The sequence below is a fragment of the Hippoglossus hippoglossus genome, chromosome 1 (assembly GCF_009819705.1).
Source record: "Hippoglossus hippoglossus isolate fHipHip1 chromosome 1, fHipHip1.pri, whole genome shotgun sequence".
Lineage (NCBI taxonomy): Eukaryota > Metazoa > Chordata > Actinopteri > Pleuronectiformes > Pleuronectidae > Hippoglossus > Hippoglossus hippoglossus.
In genome coordinates this window covers 10692354-10717076 of record NC_047151.1, presented here as the reverse complement: position 1 = coordinate 10717076, position 24723 = coordinate 10692354, and the positions used below count along the sequence as shown (strand labels likewise).

At 41.8% G+C, this 24723-nt stretch overlaps 1 protein-coding gene across 10 annotated transcripts in view; it reads right to left on the bottom strand.

The window, feature by feature from the left end:
• Positions 1 to 5372: 5372 nt before the first annotated feature.
• add3a (adducin 3 (gamma) a) overlaps positions 5373 to 24723 on the bottom strand; it is a 103619-nt gene continuing 84268 nt past the window's right edge. For 4 of the 10 annotated variants that reach the window (XM_034598666.1, XM_034598656.1, XM_034598640.1 and 1 more), the window contains 11 exons: positions 23166 to 23315; positions 22465 to 22608; positions 21559 to 21657; positions 20102 to 20278; positions 17772 to 18029; positions 16608 to 16712; positions 16337 to 16423; positions 15294 to 15317; positions 14477 to 14600; positions 11121 to 11213; positions 5373 to 8393 (listed from right to left, as the gene is read on the bottom strand). In XM_034598666.1, the coding sequence (XP_034454557.1) occupies positions 8143 to 8393; positions 11121 to 11213; positions 14477 to 14600; positions 15294 to 15317; positions 16337 to 16423; positions 16608 to 16712; positions 17772 to 18029; positions 20102 to 20278; positions 21559 to 21657; positions 22465 to 22608; positions 23166 to 23315 (1512 nt within the window). In that variant the 3' untranslated portion in view covers positions 5373 to 8142. The remainder of the gene's footprint in view (positions 8394 to 11120; positions 11214 to 14476; positions 14601 to 15293; positions 15318 to 16336; positions 16424 to 16607; positions 16713 to 17771; positions 18030 to 20101; positions 20279 to 21558; positions 21658 to 22464; positions 22609 to 23165; positions 23316 to 24723) is intronic. The other 6 variants (XM_034598695.1, XM_034598686.1, XM_034598677.1 and 3 more) reach the window with 3 other exon arrangements.

Genomic DNA, 24723 nt, shown 5'->3' with positions numbered 1-24723 from the left:
ACACTGGGACCTTTTACAGCGTGTGTAGAGTGTAGAGTGTGATGCAGAAGGAGGTGATTTGAGATCATACATACACTTAGCATTATGTCAGTTTAACTCTGTGATGGGTCAGCAGCTGGGTAGATTGCATATATATATATATATATGGCTAGCACATCTCAAGAACTGTTCATCTTATCGTCTTCTCATAAGAAGAAGAATTTGGTATGATTTGGACATGTGATACATTTAACACTAAGTTTTGAATAAACAGGCGAGCAGCGCAACTTCTGTAGCAGCAGCATCGTGAGTGACAGAGACAACCACATTCACAACAAGGGGTGTGTTCATGGCAAAGGCGACAGATTCCGTAGATCAGATTCTGTGAGTCAAGCATAATGGCACTTTGAATAAACAGGTGAACAGCTCTTTGAGCAGCAGCGGCTTCCGGGTTCCGCAGACTGAGTCCTGCAGCCGGTCTTTACTTGCTGCAGGTCACTTTCTCAGTGTCAGAAATAAAGCACCAAGCAGCGTTACCACAGGAACAAGCAAACAGCCCATTCCAAACAGACAGGTTTAGAATTGACACTGTACAGGTTGCAATAATGAGTGGAAACAGAGGAGAAGGTAAACAACTAACTAATTCACCAGCTGTAGCCTGTTTGTTCAGTTTTTCAGACACATGTACTAAGGTGATAAACTGACGACTTTTAATTTATTCGTTGGCATTTGAGGTCGGGCCTTTACTCGTCACCCATCATGCTCTCTCTCACACAGGAGGCAGTTTGGATTAACAACATGTACCAGCACAAGCTTGTGTGCGTGGGTGTGTGTGGGTGTGTGTGTGTGTGGGTGGTCCCATGGGGTGTGCGTTTGGGCTCAGACCTAACTGACCCCTTATGTTGTTTATCAGTCCCTAATTCAGCCCAGTGGCATCTGGGCATCACTGCAGTCTCTGGGAGCTGTGAAGCACAGTAGCGGGGTGTCTAGCCGGCTGTGTTCGGGTGGGGCACGGACATATGCATGTGTGTGTATGTGTGTGTCTGTGTTTACAGGGGTTGTCCCCACCCCAAAATGGCCTATCATGATTTTCCCCACTCCCCTAACAGAGCATCCATCTGGACACAAGTAGGCTCATTGTTTTGACACTCACAGTGTGGTGCTGTCTGGAGATCACCTCCATAATTGTGCTGAACATGATGCAATGGGACGGATGTGTGTATAATGTATGAGTGTATGTATCTGCGTCGCTTTGTGGTCAATTTGAAGTGTTTCAATCAATCAAGTTGTAATAAACCTTGTGTTTTTGACTAAGGTGAACGATGAACCTCATTTGTTTTGGTGTATCAACAGAAATGAGGTGATACCAATGCGAAGGCCCTGCTCACCATTCCTACAGTCCCAGCGGAGGACCAGAGGGGACCGGGCCTTTTCGGTCGGGGTCCCCACTCTGTGGAACAATCTCCCAGAGGAGACCCGTCTGACAAACAGACAAACTCCTTCTCCTCTTTCACATCTCTTTTAAAGACACATTTTTGTCCTTTCTCTGATCATTTTATGATGTTTTGTTTGATCTTGTTTTTACAATTTTCTCATTTGCAACATTTTTATTTCTGTATGTGTGCTCTAATGCGCAGTGATCTTCTCATTGCTTTTAATTGTTTCCAATTGTTTGCTTTAAAAAAAAGTTTCCTCTTGAGGTAGCACCTTGTAACTGTGGTTTGAAAGGTGCTTATATAAAAAGGATTTATACAATTATTATTATTAATATTAGGCTTAATTATTGTACATGTTCCATTTTTCTTAAATTCTTCTTGTCTGCTAAAACAGAAGAGTATTACATGATGAGCAGACCCAAACTTAATCTGAAGTATTTCTTTTACTTTTCAGAATTTGAACAAAAGGAAAATCTGTGATTTTTTTTTCATACAATCTGCTAGACAATACTCATTAAAGATAACAAAGATTGTTCATGCAACTGATCCCTCGGTTATTTGCATGGTCCGCACCGCACCAATAAATTTGATCTTAAAGTCCCAATGAAATAATATAAATGAAGTTAGTGTCTTTAACTTCTGCGCATTTTCCAATGAAACGGTTAATTTGGGTGATATACAGTTACAAGAGGGATTTAAATCGAATCCATTCCTATTGCAGGACCACTAACAACGAACAGAGTTTACTTACAGATTCATTCTTTTTTTAATTTCACTGTGTCTTAGATGGTAGCTGCACACAACTGTCCCACACGTGCAGAAGAGAGTGGAGATGTGTCACCATTATGAGTTTTACAAGCAATATCTCGTTTTGTTTCAAATCTGCAGAGGTGTAGTCAGAATTCCACGGCTGTAGATTCCGGGCAGACCTGAATGATGACAGAAGAAGCAGTTTCATATCCTGTGTAGTCATTTGTGTTTTAATATACTACAGTTAAACAATGAACAACAAGTCCAACTACCTCAGAATCATCATCTGTAGCAAAGGTTTCTGGAGCCAGTTGGAGGCTTCCTCACTTCACCAGAAGTCATGACAACCACAAAAAGCACTGAGTCACAGGATCGCTCATGGGCTTTTATTGTTTATATATCAGGAACGTTGCCAAATAAAGTACTGTATCACATTCACTGACGCCAGGACAGGATTACAACGCTGTAAATACTTTATATGGAAGCTTCCCCTAGCGATGTGTAAAACTTAAATGATCCTAGACACAGACAGAGGAACAGTCCAGTTTTCATTCTCTCCACACAGCAACACAACCCCCTCTCATTGGGCCTCAGTCAAATGGAAGATGATGGTGATTGATTGATTTTTGCTGTAGTTATCATTCTCCTTCGACCACCACAGGGATGTCAGAAGTTTCCTTTAGCTAAAATGACATTTAGATTCTTTTCTCTACAACTATTCAAACATTCCTTCAAATCTCAAACTAAATCATCGGTGTATAAATTCTTGAATTTTCCCCAGAGAGTACATGTTGCCAATAGCGACTAAACAAATAGACCAAAGCAAGAAAAGAAAAGCATCATCACTGTTAAAGTGTCTCATCTCATCTAAAAAGTGAATCATAATGATCTAGACAGCGGACGTATTTATCAGTAATATCTGCAGCAGCGTAGCATCACAAAGATATTGTTGAGGCTACATCAAAAGGGGAAGAAAGGGAGCAAGAAAATAATTAGAACCATTAGTTCGTGGTCAAAACGTAAAGATTCCCTCAACTGGCAGATAGTGACATCTTACATGGAGGTTAGCACACTCTGTTCTGATGTGTGTTTTGCATATTTTGTTATGTATCTTCGGATATAAATGCAGTCAAGGCACGTTGGCTGCTCTCCTGCACACAAAGGTTGCCTGGATACTCTACTGTACAGTCCACGCTCACTGTGCAACACAGATGCCATGTTGTGTCGAGCCGTGTTCTACTTTTAACAACACAAGACACAGATGTGGCGGCAAATATGTTTGTCCCGTTGATTTAAGAGTGAAGACGATCCTTTGGCGGTGAAGTGAGCAGATGCAGTCACAACCAAACTAAGTAAAAACTAGAACACAACCATTCTTTGTAGCAGCTATCCCAACCTGTCTTGGTTTTTACCCGTTAAAAGGGAACTCCACCAATTTATTCAAGTCTCTTTACAGATTGTTTAAGTGTAAAACACAAGTCGTGCAAAGTATTCTGTGGCTTCTGTGCGAAACCTGATAAGTGTCCTCATGAGGCCACTTAATGTCACTGTGGGTGTGGAAACAGGAAGAGATGAGTTAACCAGTAACCTGCTTCTCATCTCTGCTCCAGGCTACATCGGCCTCTGACACAACCGATTCTCTGACTGAACTATCTGCTGCTGAGATGCATTGTGGGTAATGGAGGCCACAAGAGGACTGTATTGAATAAAGCTGACTTCAAACAGAACTTGTGAGCTTGGAGTTGTGATACACATGGTGTGCCACAGTCAACACAATGCAGGAGATGCAATAACAAAAGAGAGAAAAGATGAGTCAGGAATATCCACATTTCCCTCACGTTTTTGAAAAACTATACAATGCAAAATGTTCCTGTCTATCAACATAAAAGCAATTTTCTGTTTGTTTGTAATTTAAAAAATTGTCATCTTTCCGTATTTGAAGATATTTTGTCACTTAAATTTTGCTCCTAAAATCAAGAATCTCAAAAATCCTATTTCAAGTAATTTGATGGTTTAATTTAGCACCCACTTACTTCAGTGGCAGCCAAATTAAATGACATAATATGAATTTATCATCCAATGAAAATGAACTTCCTCTTCGGCCCCTGCCATTTCTGAAAATGTTTGCAAACACATTCCAGCTTGTGAGCCATTTGAAATCTGAGAGATCCAAAGTTATAAATACCACAAGAGAAGGAGGGTTCATGTGGACACGGTTAACACGACCCAATTTACGGGCATTAAAAAGAAAACTCTGGTTTGTGTCATTTTGTTAAATGGTGCAGTGCTATGATAAATTGGTGGAGTACACGTTTAAGATAAACTAGCTGTTGACATCCCACATGTCATCTATGAATTGTGAGCAGAGTATTTTTCTCTTGACAGATTGTTTGACTTTTTTAAGAGGCAACACTTATACAGTAACAAGCAACAGTTAGAGAACAGTTAGAACAATACAAATAATTTGGGGGAGCAGAATTTTGTTTTTTTCTTGTTTCCTGTGAGTCATTATTTCACAGGACACTTGTGGAACTCTGGAAACCGGCTTAACCACGAGTTCACATGTAAACAAAATGACAAACTGTATTTATAGCGTGTGAATAACAAAATACATCTTTTTTTTAAGATATTGAGGAGAAACACTGTCGTCATGTGTGTATTTTCGAAATGAAAATGCAAACAAAGATCTTCTCCTCTATGTCTCTATATTCCACAGACCAAACCCTCCCTTGTTATGGCCTTAAAAGGTACAATTTGCTCAAACAGAGCGATGCATAACTTTTGTGTCAAAGGAGTCATTGTGCTCCCTCTCCACTTGACATTTCTGTCCAGTGCTTCCACATTTCCTGTGCTTTCTCATTTGCATTCACGCCCTCTGTGTCACAGCTTCCTGATTGAACTATTCACACATACAGTACACTCACTATTATCTTTCATCGTCACGAAAAAAAGACAAAAAAAAAAGGCACCAGTCACTGTTTTTCCTGCTCAGTCAAAACTAAAGTACTGTAGCATAGGTTCTTCTATATGAAACTGTTCCACAATACTGGGAAATTATCAGCAGCATAAAGCTCTTTGCATTTAAATGCTCAAGTCATGATCATGGTATAAAGTGAAATGAGTGTGTATGAATTATCCGGAACTGAAAGACAACTTGAAGAATGACGTGGATTGTCATGCACAAACATGAAAAAAAAATGAGCTTCCGTTTCTTAAAATACAGTTTTATTTGTGAATGTACACTGATTAGCAATACATCTAAAAGCAACTCCATTAGATAACCATGTATATAGGATTTTTCACAGGTCACAAAGTAGCTTGGCTCATTCTGGCATGCCAAAGCAAAACTCGATCTTTTCTTTTTTTCTTTTCTTTTTTTTAAACATAACAAAAAAGGTGTAAGTTAGTAAAGCAAGGTGCAAACAGCTGGAAACAAGAGGAGAAAACAAAAAGGATGCAATGCACATTCAGTTCATCCGGGAGCAACGTATGCTCATAAAATGGCTGATTAAAAAAAAAGCCATGTGCTCTTTGCAAACTAAAAGAGGAGAAAGAAAGCGTACTGCGATACAAATGGAGGATGAAAAAAACATTTTCAGGAGAGATGGTATGAAAGAAAAAAAAAAAAGAGACAAGTCTGCGTGATGAAAACATGGTGCGTTAGTGTCAGGTTGTCTTTACCCCCCCGCCCCGTCTCACATGCGCACACACACACACACACACACCAACACACGCAGACGTATGCACTTTCATTTCCAAACCCACACCTCCCTTCTCCGTCACTCACTTGTGTGACCTCAGCTCTCCGCCTGGAGCCGAAAGCCTCTAACATGGCTAAAGATGTGTCCCCAAACCCTCCCTCCCTCCCTCCCTCCAAATCCAATACTTCACATTGCTAACTGGGATATTGGTATATCTGGTTAAACTCCGGGGGGGGGGGGGGGATGTGTGGCAACCCATCACACTTTGGCTTTTGCAGAGTTCAACTGTGGGTCATCTGACGGTTACACCACAATCGTGTTTGCTGGGGAAATTACACGAGGGGAGGCTTTAGAAACTGAAATGACGACCGGGCTTGCAGAGTGATAAAAAAAAAAAGAATAAAATAACTGTCCATACGACCTCCCTCAAATGGTTCCAGTACCAGTAGGAAGTAACTGACAAAATTCAGCGAGGAAGCGTAGCTACTGTGAATGTAGCTACTGAGATTAGGAGGTTTTTGGGGGAGGAAGCCTGAGAGGTGTCGATGCAGTCACTGGGGTGATTTAATATAAGTCTTATGAGGGTCCTTGACGGCTGCGCAGGCAGACGAGAATCGCAACCCTTGTCTCATCATTAAAAACAATTTTTATGGAGGAAAATAATTACAATATGGCTTTAAAAACAAACACACAAACACACCAAAAACAATTATGTCACCGCTCCACACTCCAAGATTCTCATAACAGCAAACGACTGCGGATAGTTCAATGCAGTATTTCAATGCTACACTTCCTGTTTTCTGTTGACTTGAGACGTGATGATCACTTCTCATGTGCGACACCAATGAACGATTTTTCTTTCTGTCTTCATGCGACTCACTTTCTGGGCCCCGGACTATTTTGTATTTCTCCCAACACCATGCCTTGCTTTGCTACTTTTACCAAATACTTCACAATCTCCTTCAATGGTGAAACCACCTGCAACTAAAATGTGTTATATACCACGAGAAAAGTGCAGCACAATAAAATAAAAAATATATAGTTAAAAATCTATAGCCAACATATCCAGTTTTCATGTTATATAGTAAATTTGTGTACTCTGAAGACTAAAATATAATTTGAGCAATCAGGCATCACTACAGAACATAGTCAGCCGTAGAAATTCAGCTCTCGCAAAAGAGAAAACATGCGTAACGTCCGTATTCTCTGTAAAAGCTTAGAAACGAGTACAAAACATAGTCGACTAATACCAAATTTGTTTCAATAAAAAAGTTTAAATTTCATGAGATGACAAACTAGACACGGACAGTGACGCTTTGCTAAAATGAGATCGTTTTTTTTCCATTCTTTCATTTAGTTTGGCAAAAAACACTGAGATGAAGAAAAAGACATGAAAATGCTACATAAATATATTTAATATGTCGGCAGCTCTCATGAGATAACGTGGACTTGGCTGTGACGGACCACCAGCCTTCATCCTGACCCTCTAGTCCAGTTTGTTAACCCGATAACTCGTCTAACACAATCGGCCGCGGAGAAGGTTTGTATCGGATGCCTGCGCCGAAAAGAAGCCTGAAGAGTGTGAAGCGACGCGGAGAGAGAAACGTCCCTCACAGCAAAGGAATCAACACAAACTCATTCCAGTGTGACCTCAAATTTCATGTGGCCTCTCGGTTCCCAATGTGTCAGGTGACCAGAATGTGAGCAGAAAAACGAAACCTGAAAAGACCCGGAAGTCTCGACAGATTAAATTATAAACAAGAGGTTTTAGTTTCGACTTGTGCAGTTTTACAACATTCAGGTTGCAATCCAATCATTTCATAAAATTGGATTTTGAAGCAAGAAATACGCTCTGTGGTTTCAAGTTCGGATTTTCAGACTCAGGGAGACGACTCAGGAGGAGCCAGATAACTCAGGATCTAAATGGCCTCAAATGGCACTTGCTGGCTTCTGTGGAGCCCTGTTACAGAACTGCATGGGTGATCAGGTGTGTGGACACCAGACACCTACCCACTGCAGTTTGAAGATGTGGACCCCCACACCCATCCCAAACTCCACAAACATACTTTTGTTGTTACAAACCAATTCTTTTTTTTCTGTAATCCTTTCTTTTGCCATTTGCACATAAAACCTTTTGTTAAAAAAATCTAATAAAATTAAAAACATAAAAGGACATTAAACACAGAGACAAAATAAAAACACAGACGCTTTAACAGAAACGGTGACTGCCGCCCCTCACTCTTCTGCACAGAAGGGATTTCCCCGCCCGCCTAATCTCAGGCCTCTGTCTTCTCCTTCTTTTTGTTCTTCTTCAGGAAGGAAGGGGTGCGGAACTTCTTCTTCTTCTTGGTGTTGGGGGACTTGGAGGGCGAGCTCTCGGGAGACAGCGCCTCCTCGATCTTCTCGCCGGAGCGCACCGTTATTTCCACGCTCTCCACGCTGGTGGTCAGCTGGCTGACGCGCTTGGACAGCTCCTCGTCCACGTCCCTGTGGTTGTCTTTGCCGTTCATCAGGCCCCCGTGGTTGTCTGAGGGAGGAGCACGACACAGGTTAGGTGAGGGCGAGAGGCAAGAAAACGGCTGATCCCTTCATTCTGCAAACCACACCCTGTTAACTGACAGCAAGCACAATCATACGAGAATCTTCTGACTGACTGATTAACAAGATCAAAAGGGCTGATCACTTATTACTGTGGAAAACAGCGAGACATTACAGTCTGGAGCTTACAGGACACAAATCAAGAGCATTTTCTAATCAAATAGTTTAATAAATTCAGAATTTTGTTGGTTTTTATCATAGAAGTGGTTTTAATTTAAAGGAGAGATGTACTTTTACAATAAATGAACGTGTAAATGGACAGTGGAAGCGTACACGGTTTTAAAATGTTTGACGGTGCCTAAGGCTTGGCATGTGTGTTGTTAAGGACCCAAGGAAGTGCAGTGTTGAACTTTGTGCGATTGTGCCGTGCAAAACTTTTAATCATTAATATCATTGAGAGAATGTAACGTAACTGCGCGTTCATGACAACAGGAACTTTTCACTGAACTTTGAAAAACAGGTGAACAGCAGCGGTGGTGCAGCTTCAGGGCTCTGTGGACCGAGTCCTGCAGCTGGTCTTTACTCGCTGCAGGTCACTTTTACAGTTTCAGAAAGAAAAGCTGCAACCAGCATCACCACAGGCCAAACAAACCATTCCAAACCGACAGGTTGAGAACAAGCACAGGACTAGTTTTTCATAAAATCCTATACCACTTAAAAATGCATTAAACTTAAAGAATGTTACAACATTCAAATATCTAACAAATCATTTCTGTAAACTTCTTAATATTTACACTCCTAGTAAATCCTTAACATATATTGGGTTCATGTCTTGTGTCAACACCTGTAAGACTGTTTTTAATAGAGCAGAGCATTACAAGCTTCAGCAGAGCAATACAATTTGGATTTACTGCAGGACCATTGCATTGGGCTCTATTAAATCCTACAAGTGTTGAAGTGGTTGAATGTCTCCCAGCCTCCTGATGTGAGGCCCCTCTGTCCCTGTCACACTAATTCTATTCGAAATGCGTTTTCAGCTTCCGCTCACACGGAGACGTGCAGTCCCCGTGCTCTACATATTTCGTAACATGCCTGCGTAAAGGCCCCAGTGACCTAATAGCCCAGAGCCTGTCCTCCTTTCACCTCAAATAGGCTTTGAACAGTGGACTACACCCACACTGCCTTAACGGCTCCTCACGAAACAGGCTGACTGGTGGGGCATCCTTTTCTCTGGGTTGCGAATGGGAGTAACATGGGGAATGCAGGCGTCGTGTTACTACACTGAAACTCAAAGCTGCTGACGACTTCGTGGCTTGTTTTCATCTCAGCACCAAAAAGGAAAAAAAAGAAAAAGAAGCGAAGCAAAAATAAAGAAAAGAAAAAAAAAGAAGCCTTTTACAATAATTGACCTGGATTCAAACACAACGACTCACTGACCTCACAGCGGCGGTGTCATGAAAATATGGGTCCCCAGAGCCAGTGTGCTGTCCTGGGTTAATTGATCCTCATTGTGTGGTTTTTTGCGTGTTTGTGCTGGAGGGAAGCTGACGGGAAGTCAATCCCATAGTGTCATAGTTATTTACAACCTGCACTGGGGCCGCTGTGATCTCTGTCTTTCTTGGAGGATCGTATGTCAGACACACAAATTTCTGTGTAATAGATGAAAGTTCTAGTCTATGTTTTTAGATATATGTTCTTCCAGAGTCATAGTTTGATATATTAGGGAAAACATTTTTCAATTAGCGATGTGTTTAGCACCTTGATTTCATCTGTTATGTGATATTTAAATCCTATTGATGTCTATGATGTTTCACATTTTATTGCTTTTTGTATTTTCTGATTATTCCTAGATTTTGTATATATTTATATATATTCTTTCATATGTTTGGCTTGTTTAGCACTTTAGTCAAATGTGGTTGTTTTAAACAAGTAAATAAACTTTGAATTGACTTTTTTTGGTTTCTTGGCGAGAGCTGGGAGAGAAGATCGATCCCATTTTCATGTCTGAGCCTCAGGTGTAGAACTGGAGCCAGGAGGGACTTAGCTTAGCTTAGCATTAAGACTGGAAAACTGCTGTTTGTCATTAAAAAGTTGGAACATGTGTCTGACATTGGAACGACAAATTGATGTTTTGACATCCTGGTTTGTGTATAGCCTGATTTTGAATGCTCTCTGAGTTGCCTGACTCATTAAGGACTTAGACTGACATGTCCGAAATTTGACCCATATGATCAAGGCAGATCGAATCTCCCTTGTTAGCATTGTTGGGGAAACAAACTTCAACTTCTTCTTTGACAAAAAACACCAGCCTGAAACTGGTCCGGAGGAGGTGACGTCAATGTGCTGTGTGAGTGGCTAGATTGTGTCAGACGATCTGAGTGTAGTCTGAGCTCATCAACATTTCTACAGTCCCCCTGGGCGGACGGGTTTTCATCATCAACAACAGAAATGTGAAAAAAGGACAAAGGAGGTATTAATAGTGGAGACGGGGCACTGTTCTCTGAATTTTTTGTCATGACAAATCATTAATGCAGAACAAACCTATAGCGCAGATCAGTGTGTAGCGTAGTGCATTAGGTTCTGAGCTTTTAGTTCATTTCATTCAGTTAAACGTACACTTCTCATGCACACACGTCAGATCTTAAAGACAAACACAACATGACAGTGAGGATCATTCTGACAAGTGTCTCTCAGTCTCTCTGTGAGTGAGCGATACCTTCTTTAGCCGGAGTGCTTTGCGGGGACTTGGTGAGAGACAGAGACTGAGAGAGAGTGGAGCCGTCGTCGGAGGTTAGCTCGTGCTCGCCATCTGCGGGGGGTGGGAGGGTGGGGGGGTTGAGGGAAGGTGCAGGGGATTGAAGCGGAGGGACGACAGCACGGGTGAGTGGGACGAGAGGTTGGGGAGGGGTGGTGGTGGTTATGGAAGGATTTGGGATGATGGGTCAGAGGGGGGTGAGGGAGTGGGTGGGAGGGGGGGGGGGGGGGGGGGGGGGGGGGGGGTTGAGAGATTAGTGGTAACACACATGTTAGAATCAGGCCATGCACAGCTGCTTTTCCACAAAATGTTCCCAAATCCCTCTGATGACGGTCAGGGCCTCTGAGGGCCATCACTCGTCTGTGTGCTGCAACATTTTGTTGAGCTGTAATAACCCGGAGATGGGACAGATGTCCTGAAAAGTAACTTAAGCACCGTAGGTTCGATCCCCTGAGCAGCAAATATATCCTTGTGCTACATGCTAACACACATGTAAAACATTTAACAATTTATTGGCTTTTGGTGATAGAGTTTTAAAATAATACTGAATCAAGACTAAAGAATAACTTGAGACAAAAATGCAAAAATCATCACTGTCACATAAAGAAGATTAAAACTGATCAAAAGCGAGTGCTGGGCAGTATTTACGCATATCAACTTTTAGTGGAATGGTGTCATTGTGACATTCTAAACCACATTATGTTGTCCACATTGCTATTTCTAAATGTTTTTGAGTAGTTTGTCGATTTTATCTTTAATCCAAAGGGACAACACTTAATCTAAGTACAGTAGGAGACCTTGTAAGTGCTAAATCTGTTCCACATGACAAAGTGTGGTAGATAAGATAAAGAAGCGCACCACAAAGTCTGAATACACATCATGATGCCATGACTGTTATCAGATGGTCTTCTCATAAAATTGTCATTGAGATAATCAATATTATCATGAGGCTGTGGCAATTCCAATTTTGTTAATGCCCTCCTTCTCCTTTCTCTATGTAAGATGAGTATTCTTTATTATTTTTTTCCTTCCTGTCACAATTTTTTCATCTTCAAGAGAACCATCACATTGTGGTTCCTGAGGAAAAACTCATTGAGCATCTCTAGCTTATTAAAAACCAGTTTGCAGCAACTTTAAAACAACATTTGTAAGTGCAGTGAATGTTATAGACCAGTCCAGCGTTAGCAGCTCCATTAGTTAAACACTGAACAGTGTGAGTGAATGGCATTCCCATTTCACTTTGACAAATTCATGAGCACATTCAGGGTTACACATCGGTTCCACACTGGCTGAGATGTCACAAGTCACAACTCCTTCATGGAGTGTGTGTCGCACACGATTACATAAGATTCTGTGCTGTCAATGTCTTTAAATGTTGTGGACATAAAAAGTGTGCACGTAAAAAGACGTGGCATTCAAAATTATGAGATTTTAGAGAATTTAATTTACAGTTGTGCTTTTTAAGGTGTAGAGTTGGAAACATTACTCAACCCAATACACACAACTATTTAACACCGTGCGCATGTGTGTGTGTGTGTGTGTGTGTGTGTTTGTATGTGTAGCCCAGGCATCTATCAGGCCATTCCAGACGGTCTCCAGCTTGCATCCAGATTGGTCACCGGGGATTCATGGGGCTGTGGGGACATCAGTGTCATAGCAACGGGCTGCGCTCATGTGGCGGGTGTTAAGACCTGCGGTCTGCTCGATCTGCCATCTTAGTCATACCGGCCTCTGACTCACACACATTTACACTTTGCACCGTGTTTCACAAACATTTGGACGGTTCCATAAAAATGCATGAACACGTGTGCATGCTGATGTATATATATCAGTGTGTGTGTGTGTGTGTACGTACGTACACACACACAATGATATCTATACAAATACACACATTAATCTGGTTGAGCGTGGCAGCAGCTCTGCACAATGAGGACTGGTGGGTAACCCCATTTACTATCTGTTCTATTGATTTTTCCCTTGTCTCTCTGAAAGGCAGTGGGACAGAGGGCTAATATGATTAGCAGTGACTGAGTGTGTGTGTGTGTGTGTGTGTGTGTGTGTGTGTGTGTGTGTGTGTGTGTGTGTGTGTGTGTGTGTGTGTATACACAACGTTAACGCAGCAGATGAAGGCATCGGTAGAGCCCGTGGGGACAAACCCTTGTGTTAAAAGGTATGTGTGTGTGTGTGTGTGATACACCAGGCAGTGTGTGAGTATGGGACTGTCCACTGGGACTGCTGCTAAGGCAACTGTGCTATAGACCCTGGATTATATGGATGTTTTTTAAAAACAAAACTGCTGACAGAGAGAACACAGCAAACTGGGGATGTGCAGTAATAAATCTGCAAGTCATGGTTTGAGGAGGTGGTGGCACAGATGTGTGAATATAGAATACCTTTTTTTTAAAATCCTGATTTAGTTTAAGTTCATTTCGAAATCTGCTCTGGCCATTTTAGCTGACTTTCCCTTAACAGGCTTCTGTAGGACACTGCAAATATCTGCCTGTTAGGGTTGTGTCTTTTCTCACAGTTAAAAGTCTAGTGGTGCACACCAGGAAGTGTATTGAGTCTCATCAGTATTCAATTTGACTAATAAGATATCCATTAGTGAGGGGTTGCGATGCACATATTGTAGAATAGGAACTGAAATGTCTACATATTTAAATTAAATTATGATTTTAAAGATGACAGTCATAACAATCAGCTTTCTAATTTGACATCTATTTAAACAGCAAAAATATAACTATTATTAATAACTATAAATCTAAAACCCAATATATTAAACTATGTAAAACTGCACTAAAATTGCTTTCTGCTGACATACACACAGATAAAGTATTGGCTGGTTACAGTGGCCCTGCTGATGCATCAGTTGTGCTCTAATACAAACTGCCAAGACTGAAAGTACACATTTTATTTGAAGATCTGCTACTCAATCAAATCTAGTGACACAATTCATCCTGATGGCTCAAGTTCATCTCATGTGTGCTTCAAATTGAGCCTTACAGATTGATTATTGATCCGATATTAAGCCTGGTCAATAGTTTGTTGTGAAATGAAGAGTCAGATTGATAGGGCTGCTTGTTGCTGACACAGAGGGATATGTTTTTGGCACAGAGTCCAGGTCATTGAGTGTGACACTGTGTGTGTTTGTGTGAGCATGTGCAGTCCATATGTCTCTTGCTGTATTTGCAGGTGGAACATGAATGAATTCATGATGCCCACACACCCATGAACGTTCATGCAGTTATGGACTGGTTGGTATGCCTTTGCATGTCAGTTTAAGTGTGTGTGCTTTTCTGTACGTGTGTGTGTCGTACCACTGAGTCCCAGTTGCCCTCGCTCGGCTTTTTTGCGGGACTCGTCTTGGTCCTTCTCCAACAGCTCACTGAAGGGGTTTGGAGGCAGGGGAGCCATCTGCTCCTCCTCTGTGGGCACGTATGGCTGGGGAGGAGACAGGGAGAAGGGTAAGCATGGGATCACACACACCCGCACGCAAGCAAGCACGCACGCAAGCATGCACACACTAACAATAAGTAAAATACACAACCTTAAAAACCACACACACACACACACACACACACACACACACACACACACACACACACACACACACACACACACACACACACACACACACACACACACACACACACACACACACACACACACCATTACAGGCTTCTCATATAAAGATAAAACATGGGTGTTGACCACATCACACAGAACTCATGTAATCACCCGCTCTGCACTGAGTTTTTTCATCCCATTACTGCAGACCCAGACATCTTTACAACAGACACATGAAGACAATCGTAGCCACAACACAAGTCACACACATGCAAACGAAACACGCACTCTATTGCAACATGTCAGCTCAGGCTTTCGAGTAACAATATGTCCTAAAAACCGCAATTGCCCAACACACATGGGAACAAAAAAGAAGTGCAAATTCATCTTAAGCAAAAACAACACTTGTACAAATCAATTGAAATCGGTGTCAGTCTAAATAACACGACTCACACATGCAGTAATTTAACTGTGAGCAGGCAAACAGTGTCAAATAATTACAAGAGAGAGTGAAATGAAAATGTCACAGCAAACATGAACAATTACAAAACTCTTGCAGATATTTACCAGAATGTTAATCTGCACCAGATCCTTCAGGACAAGATACCAACCACAAAACCATCAACATCAACATGAGAACATTTGACTTTATTCTATCTATTATTTACCCTACGTGTTATTTTCTTTTGATATGTGGAGCCAAGTAGTTGCTACTATCAGCATAAGTGAGTCCCTTCGTCTTTGCATAATGTGCTCACTTGACTCCCCCTAGTGGTCAGGAGGTGTCATTATACTGGCAGTGCTATCTGGTGAGTTCCTGAAGTACCTGAGCACAATGATGTAACCTCTGTTTTCACTTGTTTGACTGATTACATCTCTTCTCATGACTGTAGCAGCTCTTGTATGACTCTTTCTTGACCTGGGAAAACCGTTATGATTCTTATCTCGAACCTCAGGTCATTTCCAGCACAACTCTACCAAAATGCAGCCTGAGCAGATTTTCAATCATCAGTTAACACATCTAGGTTACTGCTCAGTATGGAAGTAAATAGGAACATCTGTTATTATTGCTTCAGCGCAGCAGGACAGCTGTTAATCCTGCATAAACCACTGCATGTCCATAAACTGACATACTGATGTTTCTATAAAAAGCTGGTACATCAATATGAAGTAAAAGTCTCTGACTCTGCTCATTAACAAAAAAAATACAGGAAAGCAATTTAAAAAATAAATTTAAAACGGGTAAAAATGCATAAAAAACTCTGGATGAAAATCTGATTTTTGTAGTTTCTCAGTTTATTTGAAAATCCAGAAGTGACAGATCAATATTATAATCAGCAGCTCTTTTGCGTTTTCGTCAAACTTCTGTCATCAAATAAAACATTGTTAAAAGCAGCCTCTAATGTCACTGCTAGTTTCCCTTTCTACTTATGTAAATGACCAATAGCAGACATTAGATAATTTGTGGCAAAACCACAGTTAAGTTGAAAGTCAATCTAAAACCAACAGGCTTTGGTATCAGACACTCACGATTTTAGAAATTAAGTTATAAGGGTGGAGATTGTTAGGATTGTTCCCTTAATACATAACCTCACAAAGCTCATCCTCACCTGTCGTGGTGCGTCGACAGGGATTCCTGCGAGGTGTTGAGAGCGTGGACCTGACGTCATCACATCAAACCGGTTCTGCTCTCTGATCTGCAGCAGGACAAAACACACCAGGATGTTACCGGGAAGCAGGAAGCACCACAAGTGACTGGGAATCATTAAAACTGTGGTCACAGAAAAAAAAATTGAGCGATCAACCATTTTAAATGTTAAATGGCAGCTAACTACAACTGTACGTGTAAAATGTCATCGAGAGGAAAGAGTTAAAACTCACTTTGTTCCTCTTCTGCAGAACCTCAGTGGGGTCTGTGTTGAGAGGGACAAACTGATTGGGGTCCTCGATCCTGATCGGGGTTCCTGTCTCCTCCGCCTTCATCCACTGTAAAAGGTCAAAACAGGTCAGAACAGGTCAGATCAGAACATACAAACTGCAACCAAGCACTTGCATAAACACTCTATAATAACTATTGTATATAACCTAATTTATATAGCCCTTTTAATTACAACAGTCTGGCAACTGGATATAACATATCTATTCTGTAATCTGTCTAGTCAACATATTCTTATCATGGAGAGTTTCTCAAATGAAAGAGGCAATTAAGATGAATTATGTGAATTGTAGTAGTCACTGTCACTACTGATGAAAGATATGGACTTTTCGTCCATATCTTTCATCATATTTTGCTTTGATTTTGATATTTAGTTTTAAATATATCTCACGTGAGCTTGCTAACATTGTAGAAGTGTAAAAATATATTAATAAAGCCTCCTTTTAAAGTCTGATTCATTGTTGTGCAGCAAGCTGACTGCTTCAAAGGTGACACCAATCAGTGCAACTGATTCACTGTAGGTCTCTGTTCCGCCAGTAGGTGGCGATCTAGTATCAAGTTTAAAACACTGGGGAGATGACAAGTGTCAAAACTCAGGTCTGTGAATTAGACTGAAATGAATGATCTTTCAGTCCATGACTTGCTCTTTGCAGTTTCATGTTTAGACTTATTACACCAATTCACATGTAAACACACAAAAACACATGCAGTCTATGAAAAACACAGGAACAACTGTCACGTCCTCCTATATTTTCAAAACTTGTTTTGGTGGAACATTTGCACGAGGGGAGGCGACCACTGTAAACAGTACAAGACATATGTTGATTTTCCACATGTAGGTTGCGAACATGGAGGTCGTTGTTTCCCGTTGTGAGGGGAATTTTGAGTACGGGCAGGAAGCAGAAGTGGAGGAGAGCCCCGCCTGAGATACGCACCGATGACAGGATTATACCCACAGTGTACATCTGATGAGTCAGACAAGCTTAACCCTGTTTTTACCTTAAAAACATATGTTTTATGTTACAGGCACTTGCTCTTTGTCCCCATAAGGTGAGTGTGTAAGCAGATTTATGTCCCCACAAAACACCTTAACACCACAAACAGCTCACCGTGGTTGTCCGGCTATTGTAGCGTTCATCGCCGCCCTCCACGTTGACCTTGGTGTAGCTGTTCGGCGAGTTGAGCCAGCGCGTCTTCTCCCTCTGCTGCCGCTGCTGCAAAAACTTGTAGGGCAGGCGCGTGGCACTGCAGTCCTCATCCTCCTCGAACAAAAACGCGGTGACAGTGGCGGGGATCTCCACATCGCTCTTGTGCCTCGGCTTCTCCCGGACGATGGGGTGTCTGTAGGTGTAACCGGTCCGGTAGCCCTATGGCAGGAAACAAGATCAATCCTTCAGTGGGTTTTCTTTGTTCTGAAATGATTTGGTCTGTTTGGGTTCACCACGAGCAACGACAAGGGAACAAAACCGCAAGGCCTCAGAGGAAGCTAATTCATTTATTTGTACATGGTGTATGTTTATGTAGACCCCCCGCTCTATTCCAGCTTCTACACACTGCTGCAGCACAACAGAAATGAGCTCTTATTATTCTGTGACGTTTCCTTCCTGAAACGCTGGCCGAGCTGCCAGTTTCACAGTTAGTAAATGGAAAAGAAAGACAGAAACAGCACTGTGACCGCAGGGTTTCTGGCAGCGCAGTGAACAGAGTCACAGTGTCATTTCCTGTCTGACCCTTTTCTCTGATGCAATTCTCCCTCCATCCCCCTTCTCCCCCTTTTATCCTCATTGTCCCTTTTTCTCTTCTCTTCTCTGTCTGTCGCCATCCTCTCACATGGTCCCACTGGTTTTCAGATGTTTTTCCACACTGGGCTGACAGCTAAGATCCGTTCTTTTCTCTTTGGTCCTCTTCCTCTTCGTCTCAGCTGCATGGTCAAAACTGACCTTTATTCATCAGTTTTTATCTGGAAACAGTCAACTGAGGCGGCCTAATCCTTTCCTGCAAAAATCCTGATATTCAGAGATTTATACACAATCACAGCTGGAAGCTTGCTGCACATCCTTGCGGCACTATTCTGGTTGTTAAAGGAGATTTCAGTTTGTGGATCCTTTTTTTTCCTCCCACGTCTTTCTCATCACTGTATCCGGGTTTTGTGAAACTGAGAGCTTATCTGAGGCAAATGTTGTGTTTATGAAGTGTGTGAGAAGAGTGGGATGGTTGGAAAGGTCCGGAGACACAGAGGCGAGCTGTTCTGAGGCTTGACGGGCTGATTTGTCGAGAAGGGGAAGAGCAAAGAGAGAAGGAAGAGAGGGAAATAGGCAGACGAATGAAGTGCGGTGTGAAAGAGGTGACACTGGCCATGAAACGCAGCCTCCAAGGAGTAACACAGATGCTCTTTGTGGTGACACACTTTTTATGCCTCATTCCAGCATCTCTTCAAAATTCCTTTCCCTTTTCCTTCATCCCCAAATTACTAATTGTGTCTTTTAAAATTAACTTTTTAATTTCCTTGGATTTTTACCTCCACCAAGGAGATTTGGTTTTGTCTCGGATTGTTTGTTTGTCTTTCTGTCTGTTCCTTTGCAGGATTACCCAAAAACTTCTGGATGGATTACCAGGAAACTTGGTGGAAGGATGCGCTATGAGGCAGAGAAGAACTTATAAAATTTTGATGCGGATCAAGGAATTCTGTTTCACTTTCTTTAACATTTCATGGTAGGGCATTTTCAACATTTTTGAGGATTTCTCAAAAAATGATTCATGAATCGCGATGAAAAAACATCTGACATGTTTAGGAGACTGATATTTATGAGTGTGTCCAATTTGGTGCGGATTTAAATGTAAATCTGGATCTAGTGAAGAAATGTGGTTTCATAAGGGAACTGTTGGTCCTTGGCGGATGTATGCGCTCTAGTGAATTGCCTTCTAGACTTTTGAGGCATCTTAGCTTTCTGTAGAAGGAATTCTAATCTAATTTTGTTCATTTACGGAGGCCAGTGCTTCTGAGTAGATACCATGAGCAGTGTGACTTCATTCTTAACAAAGAAATGGAAACAGACAGAACTGTAGAGCTGACCACAGAGGATTTCATCAAATGTAACATGTCTCTATTGTATTTTATCAACCAGCGACAAAGTAAAATCAAACAGATATTCAGTTATGTGAAAATGGCCCAATGACTGATGTATAGAAAAAAACTTCACTTAAACACAATGATTGAGGAACTAAAAGAAATCTTCAGAGTAGCCTTAACTTTATGTAATTCTTTTGTACAAAAACAAGACACAGTAGCGAAATTAAAAGTTCAGGTTAAATGTGTATATAATCTGTAATTATCCAGTGAGCCTTAGGCCTTAAGATACACAGTATATTTATGTATTTTCCTAACGATGCATTTGTGCAAAACGGACAGAAAGTCTCACGCTGACGTCTGTGGACTCACCAGGTTATCCAGCATCCTCATCAGAGACTCGAACTCCAGCTCCCCGGCCTTCCACTTGATCTGGCTGGCCATGTTGATGTGACCTGCTGTGGCAATGTTGGCCGTTCGCGATTTGTACTTCTCCCGGTCCAGCACGATCAGGTTGTCCACGCTGCCGGCACACGAGATGGCCTTCACCTAAACCCACACAGTAAGGAGGATGGGACAGAGCATGTGAACCTCTGATGGAGACTGGTGACATATGTAGCATGAATTAAATAAAAAAGTAATTTTTTTTTAGGAATAGCCAAGCCTATTTGGTATCAGATCATCCACCTCTATGAACAACACAAAGGGACAAACCGCCATGCACACACAAGAAAGATGTAATTTTGCACAATGGAAATGAGACCCCCCCCCCCCCCCCCCCCCCCCCCCCCAATCTGAACCCACCACAGCATCAAGGAATATACAGTTCATGGCATGCAACACCCATGGTTGGGGGATTTATTTATAGAAATTAAGCTGGGCTTTGCAGGATGGATTAATGTTTTCCTTTGCTTGACCGTCTGTGGACAGTCAATCAGGAGATTTGGTTTTGCCTGTTACAGCTGAGTGAGGGGAGGGGGGGCAGCACAACAATATCCCTAAAACCCAACACATCTACAAGTGAACACAAAGACGCACAAGAATCCGACGCAGAGGGATCTAAAGCTAACTTTAAGAGTTTATGCGTCTATGGAGGCCGCCATGTTTCTTGTAGTAGCCCAGACTGGACAAACTAAACACCCTTTGTGTTTTTCTGAAAACTGAAGGTTACCACAGGTTCTCTTTCATGTTTGGAAGGGGCGGATGAGGCGAGGGGTACTCAGCTGCAACATGACACTTCACCACTTTATGTCACTAAATTCTACACACTGCAACTTTAATACTAACAAATAATTAATTCGGAATAATTAACCGGTCTCATTTTTATTTCTCCCCCCTGATCCAGGCCTCTTGAAATGCCCTCCATCATCAGGAGTAAATGATAGAACAGCATCCTTCTCTTCTCTAAATGTTGCTTTGGATCGTCAACAACAACATCAGCTTCTTACTCCCCTCTCCAGCCTCCTAATAGCCTGTTTATAAGACTGTGTTTAGCCAACATTTTCTACATGACAAGAGATTATGACTATTGGAGCATTGTTAAAAAAAAAAAAAGTGTGACAGCGGCTGTGGGGTGATTTTTCAATTTTGGAGGGCAAGCTGCCACCCTGCCAGTCTAATTCATGTGTAGGGGAAACTGAGAGGTGCTGGAATGTGCTTGGTGCCCAAAAACAGCAGCATGCAGTTAGCTTCTGTGTGTGTGTGTGTGTGTGTGTGTGTGTGTGTGTGTGTGTGTGTGTGTGTGTGTGTGTGTGTGTGTGTGTGTGTGTGTGTGTGTGTGTGTGTGTGTGTGTGTGTGTGTGTGTGTCTGTGTGTGTGTGTGTGTGTACCTGGATTTCACAGGCATACTGGACATTGTAGATGACCTGAAAGGCCTCTTCAACGGTTTCCCCAAGCGCAACCGCGCCATGATTCCTCAGCACCAACACCTGCAACACACACACAGAAACAGTGATATACATGCAACAGCAGATCAAACTGAATTGTGAGACGTCCATCTGCCAAACCTGAGTTTAATGTGACTGAACAACTTTGCCCCAAGCCTTTTAATTTATTAGTAACCAAAACAACTGTTCTGTTCTATCCACACGGGCTGGGCGACTGGATGACGGAGGCAGGACCTGGCAACAGGCCGGTGATGGAAATTCCCTTCAATTCCCTGAATTCTTGCCAATCAAAATCGCTGAATAATCATTGATTATTTTAAAAGAAGCCAAACGCTGAGACACTCGCCCAGTGAAGCACAGGCAGGGACAAAACATAAGGAGGTAACATTTCAACAGGACGTGCTGGTTTGACTGTCTTCCTACTGTTGCCTTCCAAATACACCACAACCTGATAAGATCATTACTCTTATTCTTGACTGCAAGGACAAGATAAAAAAAAAAACTTTCCTTGATTATTTTTAAAACTACGAGCCCATAGTTTTTAAATTTTCTGAAATGTTCACTCCTTCTCATAATTTTTCCTGCAGTGAGAGTGAGTGTAAGGTTTTAGTATAAATTAAAGAAATGACATAAGTTGTTAATAGAAGTTTTTAGGTACTGGAGGTTTTAGAGGTACTGATATGCAGACCTTGTTACATTAAAGCTAGGGTTGGTAATCCTTGAAAAGCTAGCAAGAGCAGGCTACACTTTGAAAAAAATGCAACCAATCTTCTGCTCCTTTTAGAATGATAAACAGGGCGACTTTCCTCAGAGTTAGAAAAAAACGGTAATTTTTCTAGGTTTTCCTACCTTTGTTGTCGGCCCCAGGGCCTTCTGCAGGTCTCGGCGCTCCTCCGGGTCGTCCAGGCTGCCCTGGTAGTTGTAGTACGCGATGTCACCCAGGAGCAATGCCTCCTGGGAAATGGGCAGGATTCCACACTTCATAGATGAAACCTAAATGATCAGAAAAGTGAGGAAAAAGGGAAAAGAGACATCGGAGGGTTTAGAGGCTTTGTAGCTGTTTCAATCCTCCAGGTTTGTAGCCCTGCATTTTCAGGGGGTGGATCAGTGGGTGGATCCAGGAAATGTTTCACTTTCCTTCATATTGTGGTAGGACATTGTTCAACATGTATGTGAAATTCTCAAGATATAATGCAGAGGTTGGTCATATGAATAGTGCTAATATCTATGAACTGGTGAAAATTGGAGCCTATATGGACATTGATCCAGATGTATCTTATCTCAACACATGACGAAGTGGCCAATCAGTCTTAGCAGCGGTAAGGCACCCGTCGAGTATCCTTCTAGTTCAGTAATATGATTTCACAAATCTAATTTCTACATTTCCTGAAGTGAAATGCAGTGTCTGATCTGGGAATCTACGAAAGCTGATTCCGTGTAAAAAAAAAAAAAAAAAAATTAAAGCCCTTTATATAAACAGGTTGGATTGAACTGTCATTTGCTTACAGTGCAGGTCTAAAAAAATAATTCCTAGTGTTAAGTGAACTTACTGCAGCCGTGGCAGGAGTGTGCACATGTATGATGCAGCGTATGTCTGGACGCATTGAGTAGATGGCGGCGTGGGGGCTGAACCCTGCAGGGTCGACCCTCAGGTTGGTGGAGCCCTGCTCGATCACATTCCCGATGATGTTGACCTTCACCTGGGGAAACAACGAGAGGAGATGGAGTCAGTTCTGAGGATTTCTGGAGCTGGTGGATGTAAATCTCCGAACAGTTTTTACCCAAAACTCTTTCGTATTTTGCAATCACGTATAAGCTTTACGAGATTAATGCAGTTTTACAACAGCATAATTCAGAGGGCTCTCGTGAGAGGGCAGGAGGAGGAATATCACGAGAATGAAAGAGCGCACAGGGAGACATACTGAAAAACTAACCAGGCCCATATCAGTCTCATCAAATGCGCCCAGGCAATAAAGGACGTCCAGAGACTGACACATAAGATCCAACTCCTCAGACACAAACAAAGAGATGATAACCTCCAACATTAACTCAGAAAACATGAATACAATTTAGAACCAGTGCACGTTAAGACGCAAATCACATTATCAAACATTCCTCTCCTCTGTCTGCTACTCTACTGGAGATGAACATAATGCTGTTAGAGACATGGACATGTCGTCCTCTGCTATGAGTACTTCATTACCAGCCAGTTATTAGATTACATGACAGGAGAGAGGGAGGGGGAAATGGAGGTCAAGACCTGGAGGGAAGAGAGTCGGATATCCAGGGAGAATGAAGACAGAGGACTGGACAAAGAGACTGAGGCATAAAACCCGGAGGAAGAGCAATAACAAAACCCAGTGCAGATGTCAGTCCTTGCAGAAAAAAACAAATAACTAACAGAAAGTCCATCTTGGCCTGCAGACCTCGTACAACATTTACGTCACTGTAACCACATGTTCTGTGATATGAACCAGAACCTACGAGCTCGCATTTCTCTTTCATAATATAAAGTACAAGTCTGTGCTATCGCAACAGGAAGAGGCATCCATCATGAAGTCGGAGGCTAATAAAATACACCCATTACAGCTGCAGCCTGGAAAATATGAAATTAGACCCTACTTTTTTTTACTTAGAGCATTTCTTCTGCACTCTGCTCCTTTGAGACAAGTTTTGTGTTCCAGAAATAACTCTTAAAGTAGAAGATGTACCCGAGTGTGTGCACCCCGATTCCCTCACCAGCCTGCATCCCATGAAACTAGTGCATCAGCTCCACCAGAAATATCTTGCAAGATGAAAAATTCAATTTAAGTAAAATATGGAGAAATGGCATTTCTGGGAAGATCTTAAAATATAAAGTGCCTTTGTCTGAATGCTGCTTAATAATAGTCATTAGTCTGCATATGAATTAGCATATACACAAACGTTATTTAAACTCAAGAATAATAATTAACACTAATTAAAACCACATGATTAATTAATCTATATCTGTTTTTTAAACAATAAATTAACGTTCAGTTATAAACTATTAATAACCCAGGAGTAGTGCTTTTAACAGCCATATGGATGTGTGGATGAATGACTGTATATTGATCTTTAACCAACCAG